Source organism: Calypte anna, chromosome Z, assembly GCF_003957555.1.
Source record: "Calypte anna isolate BGI_N300 chromosome Z, bCalAnn1_v1.p, whole genome shotgun sequence".
Taxonomy (NCBI): domain Eukaryota; kingdom Metazoa; phylum Chordata; class Aves; order Apodiformes; family Trochilidae; genus Calypte; species Calypte anna.
This window is the reverse complement of record NC_044274.1, coordinates 27,022,564-27,049,245: the sequence shown is the minus strand read 5'-3', so window position 1 is coordinate 27,049,245 and position 26,682 is coordinate 27,022,564. Positions and strand designations below refer to the sequence as shown.

Here is a 26,682-nt window from a genome sequence, read left to right as displayed (position 1 = left end):
TTTTGGATGTTCTCTTGTCCCTCTCTCTCTCTGTCTTTATAGTTAGGAAATACAAATATACCCTAGTTGTTTTGAACTCATGTGCTTGTTTTAGTTTGAGTATAGTGATCTTCATTTAAATTAAAATGAAGCTGGCAAATTTTTTGTATCATTGAACCTTTACTGAAAAAGAAAGCCTGAGGCCTGTCTGGCTTGGTTATTTAAGGTGTGTGTAATTGCAAATTAAAAGTGTCTGTTTCTTTCGTAGGAACAAAAAGATTAGTTGCCAATTATGCAGGGTATTTGGTTGAATTTTTTCTTGATAGGATGGATTTTTTTAACTTGTTTGAATACTTTTTATTGTGTTTTTAGAAGTTAGTGTGAGGTGTCTATCTCCTTAAACAGGATAGAGTAAAGACAACAAAATTGCATAATCTGTGAATTGAGATTTTAATTTTTGTTTAGAATGATTAAATAAATGTAATCAACTTCTGGAATTTATTTGCAAGCTCTTGAGTCAAAAACTTTAAGAGGATATAAAAAAAGAACTGGTAACTTCTGGAGTGGTGATACAGTAGCTCTCACATCCTGAAGTGGGAAGGCTAGTAAGTCTGGGCAAGAATCTGCTGTATAGTGCAAGTTTTGAAAATGTATTTAGATTATTTATTATTTGATATGAAAAAAAAATCCTGTTTCATAACTGGTTAACTTTTATTCTCTTCTGTTTAAAATACTACACTATTTTAGTGAAAATGTGTGATATTTTTACAATCAGCTTGAGAATTTTGTTCTTGCATCATTTTTATGATGTGAGAAGTCAGTAAGGATGAGCTGGATGTCAATAAGCAAACCTGTTGAAGTTGGTTTTTTGTTGATTTTTAAGATGGGCACCCAGTAATGGCAGCTGGTAGCCCAATTGGACACATTGCTTTGTGGGACCTAGAGGAGAAGAAACTAATGTGTCAGATGCAAGATGCCCATTCCACAGCAGTAGCTGGTATGTCATTTGTCCCTGGAGAGCCACTTCTTATTACTAATGGTGCTGATAACGCTATAAGGGTAAGTTAAATAGCTGTTGCTATCTGCTGTTATGCTTTTTTCCCTCTTGTATTCCTTTAAAATGTAAATGTTTAGTTTGGTGTGAAAAAGTAGTTCTTAAATGAAACAAAAAGAAAACTCAAGTTACTGAAGTTTCTGGCTCACAGATCTGTAGCAGAGCAGTTTAACCGTTTGCTACGATGATACTGTTGCATCTCATACTGCTTCATGATAGCCTTGAAGAAAAGAGCTTTGGAACTGCTTTTCCAGACCACAGGTTATGCCCTTGTGCACTATTAAGTCTTGGTCTTGTTTTATAATCTTCCGAGTCATGAGCAGTTGCTATTGATAAGAGTCCTTTGTTCTGCATGTCCTCTGATACTGTCAGCCTGTGGTGGAGCAGCAGAATTAACAGCGAGAGACAATCAGCTTCTGTGATGGAAGCTGTTAGAGTTTTAGGATCAAGGATGAAAGCCATTGTGTGAAGTCTGCTGCACCAGCTCCCATCTAAGCCTGTTTCACTTCCAGCAGGTGTAGTTATTGGTAGGGCAATGTTTCTCAGCTTTTGCCTTTCTGGTTTTTATGGGGGAATCAGGTGTGGATTTTTGATGGACCTGGTGGTACAGGACGTGTATTGAGAAGCCGAATGGGACATAGTGCTCCACCAACAAAAATCAGATACCATGGGCAAAATGGAGAGCAAATTCTGAGTGCAGGTAAGAATTCTCGTTCTGATTTGCTGCTGTGATTGTGCATAGCTGTGTCTTTTATTACAATAGGCTATATTTAATGTATTATGTATATGTATTTATGAAACATAGTGTTTAATGTAGACATCTATTACTGTACAAAACCATTTCATAGTTTTCCTAGAAGAGCATACCAGCAGGTAGGCTGAAAAATGGTTACAAGGGGAGAAGCTGAGCTGCTTTTGTCATCTGTGTTTGTATGTTTGGTGAAAAAAATTTGTTTCATTACCTTGTGTAAAGAACTACCAGCTGGTCAGAATGAAAACTTGTAAGAGCTAGAAAAACTGTTGTAATAGGGGGAAAAATAAGCAGAATAATGCATTTAGTAACTTAGAGGAGCCACTCCACTTTTCCCACTAGTTTGAGCAAGTTTTTTGTAATTTGTAACAGCTGAACTGTATCTGTAGTACTTATTCCCATATTTGCTTGTTACCAAGAACCTAATCTAAAAGTGTAAGTACATGTCAGTGATTACCTGTCCTTAGAAAGTAGCATATTTAAAAATCAATAAACAGACTCCTTGGAATCAGACTGTTTTGCAGCCCAGAACACTTCAGTAATGGAATAATGGGCTCCTCACCTAGTCTTTAATTACTCTGAAGTAATGAAATTGTCTACATGGGAAAAATTTAAAAACGTTGCATATTTTGATCAATGTTACTACTGAAACTGGCACAGCAATGAACTGTGTTAAAACTACCTGTGCTTATAATCCTTGCTGATTGTCCAACTAGTAACTTGGATTCAGGGAACTAGTTACTTTACAGTAATTCAGCTCACACCAGGTGAATCACAGTAACAGTTATGGATTGCTTAATAAATTCCCAGATTTGCTTTAGCAGTTTACTACTTAACTGTAGTGAAATCCAGAAGGGTCATGGTGGCAACCAGTAAAGTGAAAAGGGTGTCAGACACTGAGATCTGATCTATTCACAGTGTATACATGGACTATATACGTTCCTTTCTGAGACAGTGGTAAAACTGTGCAATAAAAATAAGGTAGTGATGCTGTGAGGTGCCTTTCAAGTGCCACTAGTTTCCTTAGAGCAGGCATCTCTAGAAATTAACCTTGTAAAACTTCATCAGTATCACCAGCATTCATCCTGCTTAACACTTCTCCCAGTTCCCATTAGTACATCCTGCCATAGCTCTGTACTGTAGCAGCAAGGAAAGGTTACTTAGATAGTGTAATTGTTCCATTGTCTTTCATTACAGTTTCTTGAAGTTCACTTTGGCTAATTTTTCTGTTTCCTAACTTGTAAAAATGTTTTGTTGTTCTGATCTGATTTTTAAAAATCGTTGTGGCTCCTATAATAGTACATGAATTGTGCAGTTTGAATTTCTGATAGTTTCTGTTTCTGTCTTGTCCATGTCTCCCCCCTGAAAGTTGACTTGTTTGCTAGTTTCAAATTTGAGCTTTCTGTCTCTTCATTGAATAAATTTCATTAAATTTATTAAAGTTCTGTGAATGCTGGTCACTGGGTTGAAAAAGGAAGTCCCATTAGTGTACTGCTTTACAAGAAAGACAAACAACTCAGCTTTTATCATTTTTTGTTAGGGGTAGTTTACTGGCTAACCTAGGTGTAATTGTTAACCGGCCACAGCATGGGTTGGTTAGACAAAGAATATTGTAATTGGTAAGGGGAGGGATCATGGCAAAACTTCTGAAGTATTACAGAGGTATTTGAAGGATGTAACAGCTTGTTTAAGGTTTCAGTTAGGTATTGTGGTGGAGAAAAGAGAGGGGACAGAGGAACTGAACATGGAGAAAGTGTCTGTTAAAGAGGTGTCATTCTAATGATGAATGGGGCAAAGCAGTAGGAAAGGGATATAAAACAGAAAATAAGACTCCATTAGTTCTGCTGCTTATGATGTCTGCTTTTTTTTTCTTTAGGCAAGAGTTTTAGTAAATAATTTTTAATGCTGTTTCAGGTTTCTTAGTGCTTATCATACACTTTTCTTGCTCAAATAGCTTTTGAATAAACAGAAAGTTGATTTCTGTCTTTCACTGTTCTCTGCCAATATTTTCTTAGGTCAAGATGGAACATTGCAGTCTTTTTCAACAGTGCATGAAAAGTTCAATAAAAGCTTAGGACGTGGTAAGTATTTCAGTAAAAGTAAAAACATGGGTGAAAAAGCCCTAAAAATTTTTATATAAACAGGAGCTAAAACATTAGGTAGGTGTTAATTTAATTTTATTTGTTGTATGCAACTTCTGCTGTTCTGGAAACCCAGTCCTTCCTTATTTAAGAAAACCCATTTTGGTAGACAGTCAGTATATGTTGTGTGGCAAATGCTGGGCATGATTTTTCTAGTGAAAATGTGCATAACGGTAGTTGATGTTTCAGCATGTGTAATTAAAAGTTTTACCCAATCCCATTCCATTCAATTGACTGAATTGTTAGTTAAATCATATGTCTTGACTTTACTTTCTTTGATGTAATGTGGAGTTTAATTTAAAAAACACATCTTCCACACATTACCATGGTTAAGGGACATGTTGTATAGTGCAGATAGCTCAGTAAGACTAAAATTTTTAGCTGTCTATACGTTTTTATATATATGTATTGAAATAGATTTGAGTAGAAACATGCGGATTAATTCATTTTATATATCCTTTGGACATAGACTTGAAATTCCTGACTCTGGTTATTGAAAAGGCTGGGTATTATACAGTGCATTAGATGTTAGGAAAAAGTTCTTCACCATGAGAGTGGTGAGACACTGGAACAGGTTACCCAGGGAGGTGGTTGAAGCCCCATTTCTGGAAGTTTTTAAGGCCAGACTGGATGACACTCTGAGAAACCTGATCTAGTGGGAGGTGTCCCTGCCCATGGGACATACTTAAGGTCTCATCCAACCCTAACAATTCTTTGATTCTGTGATTAAATAGTCTTGGTTGTTTGTTTTATCTGTGGTGGTGGGAATGTCTGCCTTGGGATGGCAGCATAAGGCTGTTGAACAAATGTGTTGAGTATACATCTGTGACTGTAGTCAGCGAGTGCTTGGCTCAGCATCACGTGTATTTTGACATGAACTCTGTTTCTTTAAACCCTAGGTAACAGCAACGTTGTGTTAATGTAAGCTGTCTTTTTCTAGGTTTAATAGGAACCTGACATCTAGTAAATAATACGTTTTAAATAATTCTCAGATCTAGCCATGAGGTTGAGACACTTTTTTTTCTTTTTTCTTTAAGGTTCAATTAACAAAAAGAAATCGAAAAAGAAAGGTCTTAAGCTTGATACAATGGCACTTCCACCAATTACTGTCTTTGCTTCAGGTAAGTAGTCTTTGATGTACATTACAGAGCTTATTATGTCCTCATTTTGTCTTTTAACCCTCAAGACATAACTATTTTAAAAGCTCTGTATCAGGATGAGATTATTGAGATTCTGTGTCCCTTAATGAGCTGTTGAGTGACAGTTTGAAATGACATTTTCCTTTCTTATTTTCTAAATTTTTCTATCATTTCATAAAAGACTGATTTTTTTTTCAATCGTTTTTATGTTTAACTGGTTCTTGGCTTGAAAATCTCCAGCACAGGAGCTAGAATCTTCTGGTGTATGTTATTCCAGGCTGAAGAACCAGCAATTAGGAGGGAGTAAGGTCTTTGTCACCTGAGGAAAGCTTAGTTATAGCGGCTGATTTTGAAACATAATTTCCTTTATTTCAGTCCCTTCTCAGAATTATTCAGTTTACTGCATCAGTTACTCTGTTCATTTTTAATTCAGTATGCAAATAGTGAACCTAACTTTTTGAGGCAGAATTGCAGTTATCTTTGCTATATTGTCTTTGGTGAAGTGAATCGGTTGTATCTGCTTTTTTTATTCCTTGAGGTTCTAGGAATACCCCATTTCAAACTCTCTTCTTTAAAATGTAGAAATTAAAAAAGCAAACTTGCTGCTTATCTAGATCTCCATATACCATAATTGACTACAAATTTTGAATACTGAACTTTTGAGAAACAATTTTCCTTCAAATGTAGAAAAGCCCTTTGCTACATGTAGCAGATGTAGCTCTTAAGCTCTGTTTCAATATGGTAATCTAGTTAAAATATATGCATACATATTAAACATATATATATTATATTTAACATATATATATATTTATATATAACATATATCTATTTTAAAATATCTATTTCCAAACCCCATAGACTCAAATACACAAATTAAACATAACATACAACAATAAATGCTTATCATCTTGTTAGCTTTTGGTTTTGTTAGCATTTTAGTTACAATAGTGTATGCACAGCCATTTTCTGAAATGTAGCCTTTTGTCTGTTCAATAACATTAAGTATGAACTGTTCTCCCTACAAGTATTTCATAGTACTCTTTCGTGTGATCTTAGAAGGTCATATTTCACTTCAGAATTATTGTTTCTAAGAAGACTGTGTTACTTTGTAGAAGTGGCCCATCAGAGTGACTGGGATGGCATTGTTGCCTGCCACCAAGGGTATATAACATGTACAACGTGGAACTATCAGAAAACTTCCATGGGAGCTCATAAACTGAGACCAGAAGAATTTAGCAAACACAAACCCATTGGTGTATATGCAGCAGTAAGTTTATTTCAGATGATATTTCTTCAGCATTACAGCATGTGCTATTTTGATTTCTGGTTGTACAGAAGGAATGCTTAGAATGAAAAAGCACTATAGAGATCTGTTTTATTTGCTTTGCAGAGTGTTTTCTGCCAACTCAGGGTGTCTTCTTAGCTGTTTTGTAGTGTCTTAAGAGAAATTCTGGTGTGTTAAATGAAAAAATAGATAAGTTCAGATTTTATTTTCTGATTCAGATAGGTGGCTGGTGCTTACCTTTAATCTGTTGTAATGATCTAGAGCTGACTGTATGGCTGTGATGATGAACTTGGTCTGTGAAAACAAATTGATGAAGATGACTGTTTTTTGCCGTACAGAAAAAATTCCAAATGGCAGTCAGGATATTCCCTTTAGAATGCTTTACAGCTTTCACTAGGCAGAAACACTCAATGCAAGATATAATGTTGCCTGAGGCTTATGGGCTTGCAGAACTAGTAGTTATTGTGTGCTAGGCTATCATACAGTTGTGATAAATTGTTTTTCTGACCTCATGCTGAGTATTATATAGTCATAGAATCTTTCGGGAGGGAAGGGACCTTAGAGATCATCTCATTCCATCCTCTCCCACCGTGATCAGAGTCACCTTGTGCTAGACTGGGTTGCTCCAAGCCCTATCCAACCTGGCCTTGACCACCTCCAGGGAGGGGAAGTCCACAGCCTCCCTTGGCAGCCTCTTCCAGTATCTCACCAAACTCAGAGTAAAGGGTTTCCTCCTAATGTCTAATCTAAATCTGCCCTTTTCCAATTTAAAGCCATTACCCCTCATTCTGTCCCTACATGCCCTTGTAAGAAGTCCCTCCCCAGCTTTCCTGTAGGCCCCATTCAGGTATTGGAAGGCTGCTATGGGATTTCCTGGGGGCCTTCTCTTTTCCAAGCTGAACAACCCCAAGTTTCTCAATTTGTTTTCATAGGAGTGGCATTCCAGTGCTGATCATCTTTGTGGACCCTCTCTGGACTCACTCCAAAAGCTCCACATCCTTTTTTTGTTGAGGGTCCCAGAAACAGGCAGTTAAGTGGTAGACAGAATCAGTTCAGTTATAAATACCTGTTTTTCTTTTAACTGCTAGATTCTTTGGACTGTGCCTTTCCAAAGAAATCTGGACCATTGTTTATTTGTTTCTTACTATTCAACTCCATGTGAGTTTACCCTACTTTGGGATGCCATTGTCAGTATAGTTATTGAAAAGAGGCACATAGTCAGCATGCTTGGAATTCATCTTAGGAATTGAATTTCTGTATCTCTTGGTTATATAGGTTAATAATTTAGGTTACAATGTTGATGTTACTACATATGACTCCTGGTCATTGTCACTAAGGTCATTGTTCTGCTATCCTTCATAAGAATGTACTGCTACATTATTACTAGTTGACTATTTGCTTATTTTAAGAGCTGCTCTCTCTACCATAAACTGATCTGTGTTCTGTGAAGTTTTCCTTGAAGTTTAATAGAAACATTGTTTTATTATTGTATTCCTGGTGTGCTACATAATATTATAACAACTTTGCTAATTAGATATACACTTTAAAAATCGTTTTAATAAGTGGTTTTTCCCCTTAAAAGGCAGTTGACATTACCTCATGTGGGAACTTTGCTGTAATTGGGCTGTCAACTGGACGGGTGGATGTGTATAACATTCAGTCTGGCATTCACAGAGGATGTTATGGCAAAGAAAGAGGTAAGAATTGCTGTTTATATTTTACTATATTGGCTGTTAACAGAACAGCAATATCCTGCTTTTATGTCATCTAGTAAATTTAGTACAACTTCTGAGATGAATTTTTGAATCTTTTCAGCTTCTCCAATTATCCTACAATGTCCTATCGTGCACCGTAATCAGAAATCCTTTGAAACTTATTCTGAGGGATAGGATCTCTGCTGGTTTTAACAGCTGTGATGTTAGCATATGTTTGTTTTAATTAACACAAAATTGTCAGTTACTGAAATGGTTAGCACTAAAACAAGAACACCTGGTCTCAGCCCTTTTTGAATTAACCACATTGCCATTACTTGGCTTCTTGTTAAAGGGTTCTATCTCTGGGGTAGATTTTCCCATTTGTATTCTGTTCCTGGCTTAAAAATGAAATAATGCTTTACATGCATAAGGAATCAAGTCTAGTTCTTTGTAAATGCTTCTGTTTTCAATTACCCAGCTGTAAACTGGGGTCTTAATGTACATGGCAGCGTTCAGACTTCTCCTTTAATGATGTGTACATACATGTTTCATGTCATGTGTACTTGTGTATGTTTGGTGTTCTTTTGTAGGTCTGCAGTTCATAATAGGGCTCTTGTTATCTCATTGTTTTTTTTTGTTGTTTTAGAAATAAGGAACAACTCCTGATGAACCTTTAAATCTTCCTGGGCTTCTAAAAGCTGGATAGTGTAGCAGGCATGAAATAGTCTCCTAATAAAATCAGTTCTTGATAATGGGATGAATTTTGTATTTGGCTACTGGTCAGAGGCCCTAGGCAAACATTGAGAAATGAAATTGATCCAAAACAGAGGAGCTGTGCCTTACCTTTACATTGCAGTATAAAGTATGCTAGGAAAGCTCCCAGACTTTGTGCCAGATTTGAAGATGTAAATCTTCCTGGGGTGCTCAGGCCCACTGAAGGCATTCCACAAGTGATTAAAAAAGTACTTCAAATCTCACATTTGGAAAAAGCCATCTGTCCAAACTGAAGACAGATATAAAAGCTTCAAAGCAGTTGAAGCGAATATTCAGCTTCAATTACTGACAATTTTTGTATTGTGTTCTAAGTTTTTACTTGAAAGCATTTTGTTTTCTGAACTGATGAAAAAACTTGTTTTTGAGCAATCTTGTCAGGTTACTTGAGAATTCTGTCACAAGCTTGCTGCTCATTTAGTGTGTTTAGATGAAGTCATAAAGAGTAGTGTTTGGCATTCTGCTGGTTACCATGCTGTGTGTAAATTCTGACACGCAACTTTTTTTCCCTTGATTTGCAGCACATGAGGGGGCCATTAGGGGGGTAGCAGTGGATGGATTAAACCAGTTGATAATCACAGCTGGTAGTGAAGGATTAATTAAATTTTGGAAATTCAAATCTAAAGATTTAGTTTACGCTACTGAGCTTTCTTCTTCTCCAAGTGGAATTCTGCTTCACCGAGACAGGTAAGAAACTGAAGCTCTTTAATGTGAATATGGTTTTGGTGTAAGTACGTAAGTCTAGGATGGCAACCAGATACTCTAATAAAGTTTAAATTTCTGATGCTTTGAAATATAACTGACAACTGGTTGACAGACATGAATGACCTCAAGGAATTTTGTTAGACTTAAGGAATGTAATCCTGTTTACCTGAGATTCTCAGGATAAAAGATGTTTTGAGCAAGTGTTTCCATTTTTTGTCTTTGAGAATTCATTGTCATATGTGATAATGATTCTTTGCAGTGGTATACTGGGAGTTGCCTTGGATGACTTCAGTATTAGTATTTTGGATATAGAAACCAGGAAGATTGTCAGGATGTTCTCAGGACACTATGGACGGATTAATGACATGGTAATTAACTTACTTTCTGTAACAACAGGTGACATACAAGTACCTAAGTTGTTATAAATATGGTAGATTTCTCTGTCTATTAAGTCCCTGAGTATAATGTTCAATGAAGAGTAGGGTTGATGTTCAGCTCTATAGCAGTTTTGGCCATGTTTGTTTTTAAGTTAAAGTGTATGGTGTTCAAGTGGCCATTTTTACTGTACTTTGGGATTTTACTATAACTTTGCAACATGCTAATTTGGGGTTTAATAAAATAAAGTATTAGTAATAATGAAAAACCCACTGAGGAGTGAAGTTGTGCAGTAATCTTGACTGTACTGTATATATGGAGGTGAACCAGACTGGAGATTGTGAAACACACTGTGTTAATTCCTTATTTTACATCTTGTGTAACAGTGCTTTATAGTGTTCATTGAAATAGTTTATAGTTTTTTATTTAATTCTGAATTAAATTCAGTGCTAGTATTCATTTGTTCAGTTTTATGCTCAGTGGTTTTCATCATTAGCATAAAAGCAAGGAACAAAGTACATTGGGCTGTTAGTAAAAGCATCTGCACCATATATTTACACCTATTCTGAAATAGCTTCCATTTTTGTCCTTTTTTCCCTTTCAATAAGGTAGTGTTAATTTTGTTTAGTTATGCTAAATAACAATCTAATCTTGAACTGTGTAAAGCAAGACCTCCTAAAGAAACTCACTTGTCAGTTGTGCCATTAAATTGACTTTTTTTTTTAGACTTTCAGTCCTGATGGTCGTTGGCTAATAACTTCATCAATGGACCGTACCATTAAGACTTGGGACCTTCCCTCTGGATGGTGAGTCTGTTTAAAAACATAGCATAGATTTATTATAATCCCTCTTCTGTCTGTTAAGAGGCAAAAAGCTTGATTGTCTGGCACCAGCATCTACTATGTGATAATCAGAGTTGTACATGGTGTAACAACTCAGTAACCAGTATTTTAGTTTTGTGTGATGTGCCTTTTTCTGACTATACAGAACAAGAGTGTCTTGAAGATCTAATGATGAAACCTGGTGTTTTCTAAGTGGCAAGAGATGTCTTAAGGTGAATTGTACACATAAGAATGTGTATTTATAGAATCATAGTTTGAATTAGAAGTGATCTTCAGAAATCTAGTCCACCCCCCTTGCTGTGGGCAGGGACATCTTCCACTAGACTAAGTTGCTCAAAAGACCCATCCAACCTATCCTTGAATGCTTCCAGTGATGGGATCATAGAATCATAGAATCATAGAATTAGCCGGGTTGGAAGGGACCTCAGAGATCATCTAGTCCAACCCTTGACCCACCGGAGCAGTTGCTAGACCATGGCACTGAGTGCCACATCCAGTCTTATTTTAAATGTCTCCAGGGACGGAGAATCTACCACCTCTCCGGGCAGTCCATTCCATAGCCTGATCACCCTCTCCGTGAAGAAATTCTTTCTAATATCTAACCTAAACCTCCCCTGGCACAACTTAAGACTGTGTCCTCTTGTCTTGTTGAAGGTCGTCTGTGAAAAGAGTCCAGTTCCCACCTCGCTACAGCCTCCTTTCAGGTAGTTGTAGACAGCAATGAGGTCTCCCCTGAGCCTCCTCTTCTTCAGGCTGAACAGCCCCAGCTCTCTCAGCCTCTCCTCATAGGGCCTGTGCTCGAGTCCCTTCACCAGCCTGGTTGCCCTCCTTTGGACCTGTTCCAGGACCTCTACATCCTTCTTAAACTGAGGGGCCCAGAACTGGACACAGTACTCAAGGTGTGGCCTAACCAGTGCTGAGTACAGGGGAAGAATCACCTCCCTGGACCTGCTGGTGACGCTGTTTTTGATACAGGCCAGGATGCCATTGGCCTTCTTGGCCACCTGGGCACACTGCTGGCTCATGTTCAGTTTCTTGTCAATCCAGACTCCCAGGTCCCTTTCTGCCTGGCTGCTCTCCAGCCACTCTGTCCCCAGCCTGTAGCGCTGCATGGGGTTGTTGTGGCCAAAGTGCAGGACCCGGCACTTGGCCTTGTTGAACCTCATCCCGTTGGAATCGGCCCAGCTCTCTAGTCTGTCCAGGTCCCTCTGCAGAGCCCTCCTGCCTTCGAGTTGGTCCACACTTCCTCCCAGCTTGGTGTCATCTGTGAATTTGCTGATGATGGACTCAATCCCTTCGTCTAAGTCGTCGATAAAGATATTAAACAGAACTGGGCCCAACACTGATCCCTGGGGGACACCACTAGTGACCGGACGCCAACTGGATGCAGCCCCATTCACCACCACTCTCTGGGCCCGGCCCTCCAGCCAGTTCCTAACCCAGCACAGGGTGCTCCTGTCCAAGCTGTGGGCTGACAGCTTTTTCAGGAGAATGCTATGGGGGACGGTGTCAAAGGCTTTGCTGAAATCCAGGTAGACCACATCCACCGCCTTCCCCTCATCCACCAGACGGGTCACCTGATCATAAAAGGAGATCAGGTTGGTCAGGCAGGACCTGCCCTTCCTAAACCCGTGCTGGCTGGGTCTGATCCCTTGCCCATCCTGCAGGTGCTGTGTGATTGCACTGAGGATGATCTGCTCCATAACCCTGCCAGGCACTGAGGTCAGGCTGACGGGCCTGTAGCTTCCCGGGTCCTCCTTCCGGCCCTTTTTGTGGATTGGCGTGACATTCGCCAACTTCCAATCATCTGGGATGTCCCCAGTGAGCCAGGACTGTTGGTAGATGATAGAGAGAGGCTTGGCGAGATGTCTGTAACTTTTCTTGTCAGCCTGTTATAGAGTCTCACCATGTTCATTGTAAAAGCTTTCTTCTTGTGTCCAAACCAAACTTTATTATAAAGAGATCATATTAGTCAAGCAGGTTCTGCTTTTCATGAGCCCATGCTGACTGGATCTGATCACCTTGTTGTCCTGTGCATGCCGTATGATGGCTGTTCCACCTCTCCTATGAAGACAGGCCAAAGGAGCTGGGATTGTTCAGCATGGAGAAGGCTCCAGGGAGACCTCATAGCGACCTTCCAGTAGCTGGGGTGGTGGCCTACAGGAGGACTGGAGAGGGACTGTTTGCAGGGGCTTGTAGTGGTAGGAAGAGGGGCCATGTTTTTAAGTTAGAGAAGAGTAGATTTAGATTGGATGTTAGGAAAAAGTTGTTTACCATGAGGGTAATGGAAAAATGGAACAAGTTGCACAGGGAAGGTAGTCAAGGCCTCATCCCTGGAGAGATTCAAGGTGGGGCTCAACAAGGTTCTGAGCAACCTGATCCAGTTGAGGATATCCCTGCTCACTGCAGGGGTGGTGGATTAGATGACCTTTAGAGGTCCCTTCATTATTCTATGATTCTATAATCTTTCCTGGCTTTAACAGGCCTGTGGTTCCTGTGATGCTTCCATCCCTTCTTGTAGATAGGCATCGGATTTGTTAACCTCCAGTCTGCTGGAGCCTCCCCAGTTAGCCAGAGCTTCTGGCAAGTGGTGGAAAGTGCTTTGGTGTGAGCATGTTTGCCAGCTCTGTCAGTACCCTTGCATGGATCCTATCTGGCCCCTTATACTTATGGGGCAAATGGGACACAGTATTTTTGACAATGGTAATTTCAAAACAAATTGCTGTAGATAACATTTTGCAGTATACAGCTTGTGCTTTAGGAACTTCAGGTCCTAGTGTTAACCATGTATATATGAATTATCATGAGAGGAGGAATTGACAATTAAGGGCCAACCATTAAAATATGAATTGAGAGCAGCATAGTGTTGGTTAGAAGTACAAAATTTATGGCCACAAAAACTGTAAATGTTTAGCATAAGGAGTTGAATGTGGGTTCATCATATTTTCTGCAGAATGTGCATGTTTTAGGGAGGCAGCATAAATGTACCAGCTTTACCTGATTTTAGCAGTTTAGAAGGGGAGGAGTTGCACAGAACCATTCATTTGCTAAGTTTGTAGGTCATATTTTAATACTTACTATACAATAGTTTGTGTGCATACTTCCAGTGTCCTGCTTACATTCAGTCAGGTATGCATAGATACCCAAGCTCATCTTGCTGAGATTTGCTTTGTTGTATTTTCTCTCCTTAGCCTTATAGATTGTTTTCTGGTAGAGTCTGCAGCTGTCAGCCTTGCTATGTCTCCCACAGGAGATTTTCTAGCTTCTGCACATGTGGATGATCTTGGAATTTATTTGTGGTGAGTATGTAATTGTCACACAGAATTTGAAATGGTAAAGAACTCTTTTAGTAATCTTTTTTGCAAAGAAAGGTTTGTTCTTACAATATCCATAGTTTACTAGTTTTGTTAAAAAAATAAGTCAGGCATTCTCTATTATTGTGATTCATAAATCTTGAAATCTCTTGTGATTAAAATATTTATTCTGGTAATTGTTTTTCTAAATGTTTCTGTTACTGTAAAGAAATCCTGTTATGTCATGAGCAGAAGACTATTCCCTACACAAATGTTGGATGAGCCAACCAGGAATGGGACACAACTGGACTTACTACTCGTTAACCAAGAAAACCTGCTCTGTGATATCTCGGTTTATGACAGACTTGGCTGCAGTAACTGTGGAGTTTGGGATCCTGCTGAGCACAATGAAGGTTGATTCTAGATTTTAGAAGATCAAACTCCAGCTTGCTCAGGGCTCAGATGGAAGGGATACCCATGGAGGGTAAAGGAGCTAGTGAGTGCTGGGAGTATTTCAGGAACACTCTCCTAGTTAACCAAAACCAGTTCATACCCTCTAAAGGCAGGAGAAGTAGGTGGAGCAAGTTTCCCCCATGACTTAACTGTGAGCTTCTGGGTCTGCTCAGAACCGGAATGGTTCACCTGCAAGATGGCCAAAGTCTTTTCTCAGAGTATGTAAGTCCCTCGTGGAATAGGACTGAACATATACTTCTGATTCTGAGTCCTCCTGTTCAGGTGACTCTGCTTTAGCTGCTCTGCGAGGAGAGGTCATATCCTCTTATCTGCTCTATCACCTGGTCATCTTGTAAAGACTTTGAAGGACTAGGGCTAAGATCTGACTTCTTTTGTTTTGCTTTTCTCCTAGTGGATTGTGGGGGAGAGGCTGTGGTGTCTGCAGCAGCAACAGAGCAGCAGGGCTCATGTTCTGAGCAGCAACAGTGTCAGGGGGGGTGGAAGCAGCAGCTGTAGCAGATGCGCTGGCGATGCTCTCCGGCTGTGTCCGAGTTGTGGCCTTGAGTGAGGAGGGGACAACAGTGGCTGCAGAGGCAGAAATGGCTGTGCTCTCTCTATGGGGTGTGCTCATTACCCTAATTGTGGTAGCTGTCTTACTCCTCACCAGTAAATGAGGATATATGAGAATATATGAGAAACACATATGAGAAACAACACCAAGCAGGAGAATCAAAACTATAATAAGCATAATGCCATTTTGACTAGAATCAACCAAAAATGAAACAGAATGGTACAGTTCCTCAAATTGAAACTGAAAATGTAATTACCAACAAAGTTTTTTTATCCCTCTATGAAACACCACTACACCATGTACTGCACTGTATGTTAGTACTGCAGACCATATCACAACTGCTTTTCTCAAGCAGCTCGTATTAAAACTATTAACACTCATTCCATCTGCAAAGCAGCATATCACATACCCTAAATACCACAAGTATGGCATCATCAGTTTAATTTCCAACTCTGTGAAATTTCCAAAGGAAACAGTTTAATTCCCTCTCAGTGGAGCCATCTGGATATCCTCCCACTGAACTTGGAATTCAAACTATGCAGGTAAATGAGTCGAAATTTGAACTGGGTTCAAGCTAACTAGCTTAGCCACACATTAGGTGCCAATAAATCTGTCATGGTTTAGGGTTAGGGTTAGGGCAAACAGTTAACCAAATGACAGATGTTCTCTATTAGTCCCCTTCCACTCCCTGATAAAGGAGAGAAACGTAAGGTTTGGAAACTAAACTACATAGCGTGAATGAAACAATAATGACAAAAAGGAAAAAATTAGTGAATACACCGAGTATAACGTGTATGGGATGCAATACTTCGTTTGGTCATTTATCTTGTCTGCTTCTCCCTAAGGGAGGGTTGCTGGTGTGACCTCTTAACTCCTTTCCTCTTTCTGGAGCCCAAGATGTTCCTCAGAACTTAGCAGTGGCCTTGGTTCTGCATGACGTTCTCTAGCAGTAACTGTAATCAAGGAGTGTTATCAGTCCTAGAAGCAGACACTGAGACACTTTCTATTAATTTCAGCAAGTACCACTGCTTACAAAAGACTTAGCTGAAAGCAAAATTACAAGACAGAAAATCAGCTCTATCCTGGCCCAAAGCAGGAGAACAGTGTTTTGATACTTCTGAGTAGAATTCAGAAGTTGCTATTATTTCTGTTAATAGATGGATGGATCCACACAGATGTAAAACAGGTGTTTAGTTTCTTGCTGATACGGCTTTAAAGCATTGGTAGGTCTCCTGCTGTCTAAATGACTGGATAGGTCTAGTACTGAAGTAACACATCTTTTAGGGGATTTGAGGTTTGTTTTTGTTTTTTCCGTTTAATGGATAGATGGATTTTTCAGGGTACATTTGTTACATAAAGTTCTGACTGAGTTGTTCAATTGTTAGACCTTTCTAAGTAAAAGTTCTTCATTTTGAATAGTGAAAAAAGTGTTTTTACCTAGCTCTGGTTTGTATTGACTGAAAACAGTTTGCCAGAATTGACTTGTGTTTGTGTTCCAAATTTAAAAGAAATTTGCTAAGATTACTACTATGAAATTTGGTGAAATCAGGATGAATGATTTATATTTGCATAATGTGTTTTACATATTAAGTGCAAAGAAGCTTTTCTCAGCAGTTTTGCAATTTCAAATAAGTATAGTAGCTGGCAGTGATTCGTGTAACCATACTTCATAATGCCATGTGTTTTACACATTCTTGGTAATAGTACTTAAGCATAACTTTTGTGTTTCAGACTTTCAGACCACGTGTATCACTGCATTGCATGTCTCATTTATCTGGTAGATGAGAAAAACTAATTTTGAATAGAACCTGGTGAATTGCTGTAGTGCAGTAGTATTAGGCTTCAGGAAAAATAATTTCTAAAATACTTGTTCCCATTCAACTGAAAATAGTTTTTTAAATGCTGTTCATTCTTTTCAGGTCAAATCGTGCTCTGTACTCACTTGTCTCTTTACGGCCCCTTCCAGCAGATTATGAACCTTCTGCAGTGACATGCCCTAATACCTTCCCACTGCAAGGTAGTCTTCAGATGAAAGAGTATTTTATTTTCAGCTTGGTATGATGTTTCCAAAAGAAGATGGTTTATTTCCGCAGTGAAAGATCATTATGCTTTAGCATTCTTTCTCTGAATATGTTCTTATTGCTTCTGCTGTTTGTGGCATACTTACTCATATGCTATTTACTAAAATCTAGAAAAAGTACATAAAGAATTACATTGTGATTATCTCCACATATTCGAGGAGATTTTATAAGTAATAAAACATCTGTGCTATTTATTAGCCTTCTTTAATCTCAGACTTCTGTAAATACCTTCTTTTTTACGTGAGTGAGACCAGTTTGACATTCATGTTACTGTGTGGTAGTGGGAAGTGGATTGTTCTTTGTTCCACTTCCCTCCAACTTTACTGTCTCCCTATATGCTTTGGTAGTTTCATTCTGTTGTCTTGTCTTGTTGGCAAGAGAATTTGATTCAACTGACCTCCCCTGTACCTGTGCTGGATTCCCAGTGAAAGGAAGGTCTTAATTGCATTTTTGATGCATTTAGTATAAATGGTTGTTCTTTGGAAGGCCTCTAGATGGAGATCATGTCTGCCCAAGTGAGCAGTGTCTACCATTAGATCTCCAGATGAAGGAGAAACACACCTAGCTATTGACCACATAAAAGAGTTGGAAACATACTTGATGGTGATTGTTTTACTAAACATTTATATATTTTAGGTACTTCAATTAGGGAGATGGGATTTCATCCCAAACCTTGGAATGTTTAGTTCTATAAACTGGTGCTGGCTGAACACCTAACTTACATTCTGGTTTAAGAAAATGTAAATGTTCCTCTTCAGATGCTCAGAGCTTTAATAGTTTACACTTCTTAATTTGTTTAGGTTTTTCTGTGACATTGATGGTTTCATCCATGTAATACTTTGCAAAAAGAGGGATGGAAAGTAAATGCGTCTGGTCAAGACATAGTCTAGAGAAAACTCACTACAGACTGCATATCTTTTGGTGTGTGATATTCTGCTTTAATGTTGAGATTTTCTTTGGTTTTATGCATCACTTCAGCCACACCTATTAACAGGTTGTAACTATTGTGCATATTTAAGTGCTACATAAGTACTACATATTTCCAGCTTAGCTAAGATTGCTGTATATAGATTTTAAAACAGGTAATGATTTAAATGTAATCCATTGTTCTTCTTTTAGGAGTTCTATAAATTGTTTTCATATCATTTCAGCAAAAGCAGAAAATCTTATTAATCTTCAAAAATGTTGCTTACCCAGTTCTGCATTTTAGTCTTAATTACTTGCAATTGAAACTTACTATTTCACAGGTTAATAGATATTGTTTCTTTAGCTTTTCAGCTGTATGTTATGCTAGCACACAGATGTATATAGGTGTTATGCACGTGTTTTTCAAATTTACAAAAGAATGATGTTGTTTTGAATTAAAAAAAAATTAAGTATATTTGTTCATAAAATTCATATCTTCTGTAAAGATGTAGATGTGGCAGGAGATGAAGAAAAATGTGATGAAATGATAGAATATATCTCACCTGAGCAGTTAGGAGAGCAGCTGGTGACCCTTTCCTCATTACCAGAATCAAGGTGGAAGAATCTCCTCAGTCTTGATGTTATTAAGGTAATGATACTAAGCACACCATTGCTTATCTACTGAAGACTTTAGATTGTATTTTTTAAGAAGGAGGTAAAATAAGGGCTCTTTGTCTTGTAATGTGAAATAGACATTTGTCTTAAACTTTCTCTAGGATATTCAAGAGATCCTCAGAAGGAGGAATTGTTTCATAACTTTTGCCATTACTGTTTCTGCACCATGCAAAGTAGCTATCTGACAACAGGTATTTCCTTGTCAGTGCATCTAATAAGTCCCTGCAGAGCTGTTCTAAGTTATGACTCCAAATACTGTCAGGCATTTCCACAAAAGGAAAAAGAATACCCAAAAAGTAGTAATATACAGTCAAATATATTTGCCCTTGACCTGTTAAGCTGCATTTACCTACTCACAAGTTTTGATCCTGTTTTCCAAGCGTTTTTAAAGATTTTGTGGTAGAAGACTAAATGATGCTTTTCACAGTTTCTGAGATTTGGGAGAGGGGCGGTTTTTGTTCTAATCAGCTGCTATATATTTAGTGGCAAAACATTTTACCTATATATTTACTTTTCAATTAGTCCTCAGAGTTTTCATAGTCTTTCTAAAAATAAAACTCTTGACAAAGAAAATTGCCACACATTCTAACTACGATAATGTGTTTTTTTTTCAAATATCTAATTAACAGAAAAGAAATAAACCAAGAGAGCCACCAAAAGTTCCCAAGTCAGCCCCTTTCTTCATCCCAACAGTTCCTGGTCTTATACCCCAATATGTTGCTCCAGAGGAGGAAAATGATACACAGGTAAAACCAAGAATCATTGTATTTTTATAATGTATTCTAAAGGAAAAACGTAATACTTTTTAGTGCTGAGTGAAGTCTTGCTAGAGAATTTCAAGTACCAGTTTTAACACATTTAGATTAAAGCTGTCTTTCTTAAAAGTCTTTTATTCTGACAGTAGAAAAAATACCTAATTGAGATGTAAAAATAAGTTTGCATTATCATGTACTCTCTCTTGTACTTTCGTTGTCTAGTCAAAGATAGTGAACCTTGGAGTACTGGCACAGAAATCTGATTTTTATATTCATCTTGAAGAAGCCTTGAACACTCATGAATGTAAGTTTTCAAGATGTTTAACTAAAAATGTAGATGCTAATAATATTTTGAAATACATTTGATTTCTATTGCCAGAATTGTAATATGTGAGATAAAAAATATACGTAGTTCTGTAGCAAAGGCAAAGAAAATGGCCTACTATTTATAGGGCTGACTAATACACAGCCAATCTAGATCAAAAAATGTACTGGTAACTCCGTCTTGCACAATTGTAGCATGTAGTCCAGTTCTGGCTAAAACCTGTATAAAGAAAGAGGGTGACATTCCTAAGACTGCTATGCTCTTTTTTTGGAGGTAGTAATGATTTCACCCAGAGAAGGTGCTATGTGTTATTTGTAGAGTAAGAAAGGAAGCAAATGATGGTAAGGTTCAGTCCAGTCATTCTCCAAAACAGGAAAAACATTATTTCCCAACAAATTCTATTTCTCCACTGGATATTAATCCAATTTAGATCTTTCATCAACTGCTGTATAATATAAAGCTTAAGAAGAAAGAATGGACACAAAACCAAGTTGTTTGACTTTTAACATTCAGTTTGTTTTAAAAATCGGTCACTTAAATTGTCTGTGTATGCCAATAAATGGGCAGTCACTGCTAGCATGTCCACAGAGCACTCACACAGAGCTGAGAATGTAATCCCAATCCAAGGAGCCTATAAATTCTGACATGAGAGGCTGGTGGAGCTTAGTATCTCTCTGTGCTTGCAAGTTTACAAGCATGTCTTCTAAAGATGGCTAGGCTGTTAAAATAGATAGCATTATACTAGAGGCTGACCTGGTTCACTGTTGTGGTAGAGGTTTCATACTTCAGGTCAGCACTGTGGAACATAGAAAGAGCTGGCAACCTTTTCCATATTGTATGTGTATGAGCCTCATAGTGTGTTCCATGCTTGGATTTTTGATGTCACAGAAAAAAAATGAGTTAATGCATGTATTTTGTGCTGTTGATATCACAATTACATAAAAACTACCTAATATTTTTCACAGGAATCAAATACAGATGAAAACAAATGTATACCACCTAAGAATTATTATCCAGTGCCCAATACCATATAGTACTGTGAAATAAGAGTATAAGAAGTTGCCAAGAAGAGCAATTTCTTAGCAAAAGAAATACTTATTAACAGATACCCTTATAAATAAGAGTTTTACTGACAGCTATGTTTGCAGTCATACATAATTTTAAAGCAAATTGATGGAATTCTCAACGATAGGTAGGATTTGTAGAAATTGTAAGTAAGACAATTTATGAGGAGGAGGAAGAAGTTTGTAAATTCCGTTTCTTTTTACAAGAGATTAATATCTCCACCACCCCAACACCCCTAGGATCAGAAAAAGCAGGAGGAATTCACTTAACAAAAGTAATAATTACCTTAGAGGCACCAGATGAGGCTCAATTTAGCTTAATGTCAGAAAGAGCAAACAAAATAAAGATTCCTTATAAAAGTAGTACCCTGTCTCTTCTAGGATGTATTTGCAGTTACTGCTTGAAATCCCAAGGACATATGTTCTATTTTCAAAGAGATGTAAAATGACAATATCATGAGGTTAATAAGAATTTTTCTTCGGCTTACAACAAAGAAATGGGAGGAAAAAATGAGGCGAAGATATTACTCATATTTTTCAAGATATACTTACAAATAAAATGCAACTCTTGTAGTAGAGATGTAGTTCTTTTTAGTATATGATGGGAAAATAAATTACAGATAAATTACAGATAGAAGAGGATGTTGTGGAAAACAAAAAAGTAAGGAATAAGTAGAAACTGGGAACATACAGTCGCTGCTTAAAAATTTTTCAATTATGCTGCCTACATCAAGGATTTTTTAAGATTCTTTTCTGCAAATGCTACTGATAACATACCCCTCAATACTTTAACACAGATACAGCTCCATTTAACTTACTGAAAAGCTTGGGACCATCTAATATTGAAATAGAACTGAGGGGTTTGGCCCCTGAGGGTGGTGGCTCGGTGCAGGTGATGCTAAGCTTTTTGAGAATGATTGGGACGATGCTCAACAGGAAGTACAACTTCGAACTCGCTCAGGCATACCTGGCACTATTTTTAAAGGTAATAATTTTTTAATAAAATTTTATGTTAGTCCTGTTTAAAATTTTGATTTCCCAGTATAAGTGCTGTAAACTGTCTGCTCAAAAGAATTCAAGTGATTATTTATTGGGGATGGGTTTAAAATGGCTAACTTAATATATCGGATAATTTGACAGCTCATCTGATCACGGTTAAGAAGAACTTGCAAAAACCAGGTATTTTGGAGAGGACAATGCCAGACAGGTTTTATTCTAGTATTCATTACTTAGAATTGGTTTTATTTTTTGTAATATATCTAACTTCTTAATGGTTGATGATTACTAAGGTAAAATACACTATGTCTTAAGTAAGAAAATAATTAAATGCACCATGTTTGGGGAAGTTAAATAGGCATTTTGTTGGACTTACCACTCAACTGCAAACCTGACTTTTGCTTTCCGTGTCAGTGGACTGTCTGTCTTCTGTTACCTGTTACGCATCACAGGGCTCATGAAATTATTCCTGGGGTTGTGTAAGTTAGAAAATAAACTGTGGTAAAATGCAGTAGCAGTTAGTCCTAGAGAGAAGGTGGTTCTGCAAAAGGTGGAAGCCCTCCTGATGTACAGATGCTTATGTTGTCAAGATACTCTAATTTATGAAACTGTGGGAAAGCATTTAGTTAGAATCCACCCAGCAAAATTTTTTACAAACATTGAGATACATCTAATAATATCTATTTAAATAAATATTTCTTAATAGAGTATCGCGGGGACTGGTTTTTAAGATAGAGTGTAATGCTGGACAGCTACAACTTGCTTTTTTCCTCTTGTTGGGATTAAATAGAATGCGTGAGGCAACTTTCACAAGAACAACTAGCGCAGACAAATAGGAGTAGATCTGTATAGTGGAACAGCAAGAGTTGAGCTCTTGATACTATTCACCAGTGGCTTTTTATCCTATCTTTTTAGCAGTAGTCTGATGCCATGGGTGGAAACAAATAGAAGTTGCAAAAATAACTTTAAGGTCCCTCCCCAGACTCACTTCCCAGTGAATTTAAAATTGCTTTTAAAAGACAAACAAAAGGCAGGCAGCATTAAATAAAGGAAATTAATTGAAGGAGAGATCTTCCATTTCTTGGAACATACCTGAAAGCAAGGTATTTTAATTTTTTTATTATCTGCATTTGTTTCACTAATGGTTTGTTCTAATTTTCAGCTACACCTTAAGATTATGTCTTCGGAACCAGATCTATTGGAAGAAATATCCAGATTGTCAACACAGCTTGAGGAAACTTGGGTTCATTTACGTAGTCTCTTCAATCAGAGTCTGTGTGTGTTAACATATATGAAAAGTGCCTTGCTGTAAAATACATAAGGGTTTTGTCTGCATAAAATTCCTCTCAGAATAACGGTACAGTTTATTACCAAAAATACTGGATCTTAACAATTGTACTGGGACTTCTGATACTGTCTTTTATACATCTGTGTATGAAAAAGTATTTTAGAACATGTGTAACTGATGAGTTTTATTCACTTAATTTTGAGCAAATGTGAGTATAGGAAGCTTAATTTTTCATTGTACTAGTTTGTTCTGTCAATGAACAAACAGTTGGATGGCTGTAGATGATGCAGCTAGTTACCTTATACTTTCATGACTAAAAATGTAAATTAGAATGAAGAAGTGACTTAGAAAGGAAAAAAAAAAAAGTAGGAGTGTTGTTTCTGTGCAGGAGACCAAAACCTGTATTGTGCTTACTAAACAATTATTGATACAAAAATAAAACATCTGAATTACTGACAATTTATTAACATTGGCTTAAAGCAAAGTTATATGAATTGCATTCCTTGTCAGTCAGAGGGCTTTTCTTATGAAGTCTGTAAATAATGAGTTTTGTTCTTGTGTTGGCAAGCTGAGTTTACTATTTTGCTTCAAACACCTTTTTTGGAAAGCAAAGATTCCTAGCTGCACTATAAATGATGGAACTTGGGAAAAATATAATTAAACTGCAAAACCTCAACCCATTTTTTTATTACACGTTTCTTGCTCTAATTTGGAGGCTTACTTTCTTACGAAAATTAGTATTCCTGAAGCAAAAATACTACTGAAATAAAAACTTTGAATTGTGGAGAGTTTTTAATTTAATCAGATGTTATTTTTATGAATTAATACTTAGATTTCAAATAACAAGTTTTTTGCAGAGCTTGGGAATTCATGAATGAGATTATCTTAAAACTTTGCTTTTTGAGAGCACTGCCTCACAGTAGAAGCATCTCCAGACCTCTACTGACAGATAGACACGGACTAGAGGAGTAGCTAATACAAATGTGTGCTGTTCTGATGAGAAGACTTGAAAGACTGGTTCATTGCATTTGGCACAGGGCTGAAGCAACAGTTTGGTTCTGTTCTACGTCTGTAGTTTTATTTTTCTAATACCATTGCATTATGGAATACTATTTAGTTTTGTATCCTGGAACAGATTATGGAAAAACATATACATGTGGTGTAGAGTATGAAATACTGCCTAAAACAAGCAACAGTTCAACGTGTGTCATGGAATCATAATCCTTTTGGCTTTTTGATTTTGCAAGAAAAGTCATCAGGCTAGCAAAGGAGTGCAGAGGTCACAGAAAGACAGCTACTGCAGCTTCTCGGTGTTCTTTATCTTTGAGTTATGTTAACAGACATGAACAGAACAGACAAATACGGAATTTTATAGGCTGTGGCATTCTAGCCAGTTAGGACTGGTAATGGGGAGTTCCTTGGAGTTATGTATTATGGAGTGGTTTTAAGAAGTTTACTGCTGAGATTTAAGAAAATCCTTTGTACCATGGAATGATGAGCTTCTGATACTACAGTTTACAAGAACCCATTACTCCAAATTTCTTCAATGGGTCTGAAGTAGTCCCAGATCCCTCAAACTTTAATGTAATGGATAATAAACCTCTGAGCTTATCAGTGGTAGTGAAATTAATTTTGAAAATCTTGAAAAACAATTTTTTTACCAAGTGTTTAGAATATTATAAAGCAAGTGAGTTGGTAGTTCCGGACCTACCTCAGCAAAACAAAGAACAGTGGATGAAGAACTTTCCTTTTGCATCAGGGCAAAGGTCTGTCAAGCTGTGTTCTGTGTTCAGCTGAAGCAAGGAAGAGAAGCCAAGGATCTGGCAAACAGGTCATATATATATAAAGATAATCCTTTCTGAAGCACATCACACCACCTTTCAACAGAGAGCTATTTTGATACTTCATGACCTAGCTGTATTCTGACAGTTCTCTTTAATAACCAGTTTGTTCTCTGTGTTCATGTAATCTCTTTTAAAACCATTTATTCTTGATAACATCCTGTAGCAATGGGACCTACAGTTTAAGGAAATACTAAGGGAAATAATGTTTTTCTGTGTTGTACACCCCTCCTACCTCTTGAATATGAGAAATCATAATTGTGTTCTAGTATTCATGCTTCACTGCCTTCGAGCTACAGAGCAGTTGTGAAATGTTTTTTACTTGTGAAGGAGTTACTTAATGAGTGCCCACGTCTTTTTTACTGACATACAAAAAACTTTTTTTACCTTTTAAGGTGTATGTACAGTATTTGTCTACAAAACTTTTCAGATTTGTAGAGAAGGGTTTTGTTTTTTTTTCTTTTCTGTTTTGCTGATCTACTTGATGTGATCAGGAGAAAAAATATACTTTTAAACAAGCCATTATGAGAGTAGAGCCAGCAAGCTGATTTTTGTTAACAATTTATGTATAAACACTGTTGATATAATATTTGCAGTCTGGGTGGTCTTATTAAATGTGCTCATGGAGTTTCTTATATCACACACAGGTGTGTTTTAACACTGGAGCACTTCAGTAATGTCTTTCAGAAAATAGTCTTGTTAGTGATTTTCCGCCTCCTTTATTGTTTTGTCTTCAGCAGTCCTAGTCATCACTGCTATTTCAGGAGTGTTTTGACTAATCCTAAATCTGGTTCCAGTCTCACACTAATAGCCTTAATTGCTTCAGCTTTTAATTTTGTCCTGTTTTTCCCTGCATCAAAATAGTGAGCAACTTTTTGCCAGTAATAACTTCTGCAGAAATAAAAGTCATTTCCACTTGCAAGTGGATATTTCATCTGCTACTTTCTGTATTACTCCCTCACCCAAGGAATCAAGGACGGTATCTTCAACTATTAGTCACAAGTGATTGATTAAAACTGGTCAGATGCTTTACAGTTGAGTTTTATAGTTTGGGTTTTGTGTTACACATAAGACTTCAGCCTATTGGCATTGAAATGGCTTACACAATAGGGTGTGAAAAAATAATTAGCTGGATTAGGGGATAAAGATGTTGTTAACACTAGGTTTTAATTCAAGTAGAACAACTACTAAAGGTTTTACCATTCTTGTACAATGACAAGACCACTTTAGTGTAGCTCTGACTAGTGGCTTGCTTTGATTGTTCTCCATGTTACTGTGTGTATCAGCACTTCTCCCAGCTGCTTCTGGAGTCTTACTCACCTATGCCTGCTGGTGGTCCTGTTCCCCATTTCCACCATGATTTTCTCCACTTTTCTGGCTCCTGAGCACAGCTGCATCTCTTGGCAACTCCTGTACTCAGCAGTCCTGTCAAGTTAGCTCAGGGGATTCCTTGTCTTTGAAAATTTCCATTTAAACAAAACAAAAATAAATACAAGTTGTTTCAGCACTGCTGACATGAGGTGGATTATGCACACTACTAAAATAAACAGCATCACCTGCACAGAAGACCCTGCAGCTTCCTGCGTGTTGATGGCTGAGGGTCATAGAATTGAAGAATGGTTTGGGTTGGAACACACCTTAAAGGTCATCTAGTTCCAACCCCCCTTTGGGGGCACAGGCCCCTCCCACTAGACTTGG

At 37.6% G+C, this 26,682-nt stretch overlaps 1 protein-coding gene across 1 annotated transcript in view; it reads left to right on the top strand.

Moving 5' to 3' along the window:
• Window positions 1-25,188, top strand: part of WDR36 (WD repeat domain 36) — a 33,052-nt gene extending 7,864 nt beyond the window's left edge. Inside the window, exons 8-23 of the mRNA XM_030467694.1 lie at window positions 863-1,038; window positions 1,613-1,733; window positions 3,800-3,865; window positions 4,963-5,046; window positions 6,177-6,331; window positions 7,932-8,046; window positions 9,336-9,501; window positions 9,779-9,887; window positions 10,621-10,700; window positions 13,928-14,035; window positions 16,973-17,070; window positions 18,547-18,689; window positions 19,345-19,461; window positions 19,693-19,774; window positions 21,657-21,844; window positions 23,018-25,188. Of these exons, the coding sequence (XP_030323554.1) occupies window positions 863-1,038; window positions 1,613-1,733; window positions 3,800-3,865; window positions 4,963-5,046; window positions 6,177-6,331; window positions 7,932-8,046; window positions 9,336-9,501; window positions 9,779-9,887; window positions 10,621-10,700; window positions 13,928-14,035; window positions 16,973-17,070; window positions 18,547-18,689; window positions 19,345-19,461; window positions 19,693-19,774; window positions 21,657-21,844; window positions 23,018-23,167 (1,958 nt within the window). The 3' untranslated portion in view covers window positions 23,168-25,188. The remainder of the gene's footprint in view (window positions 1-862; window positions 1,039-1,612; window positions 1,734-3,799; window positions 3,866-4,962; window positions 5,047-6,176; window positions 6,332-7,931; window positions 8,047-9,335; window positions 9,502-9,778; window positions 9,888-10,620; window positions 10,701-13,927; window positions 14,036-16,972; window positions 17,071-18,546; window positions 18,690-19,344; window positions 19,462-19,692; window positions 19,775-21,656; window positions 21,845-23,017) is intronic.
• The last annotated feature ends 1,494 nt before the right edge of the window (window positions 25,189-26,682 follow it).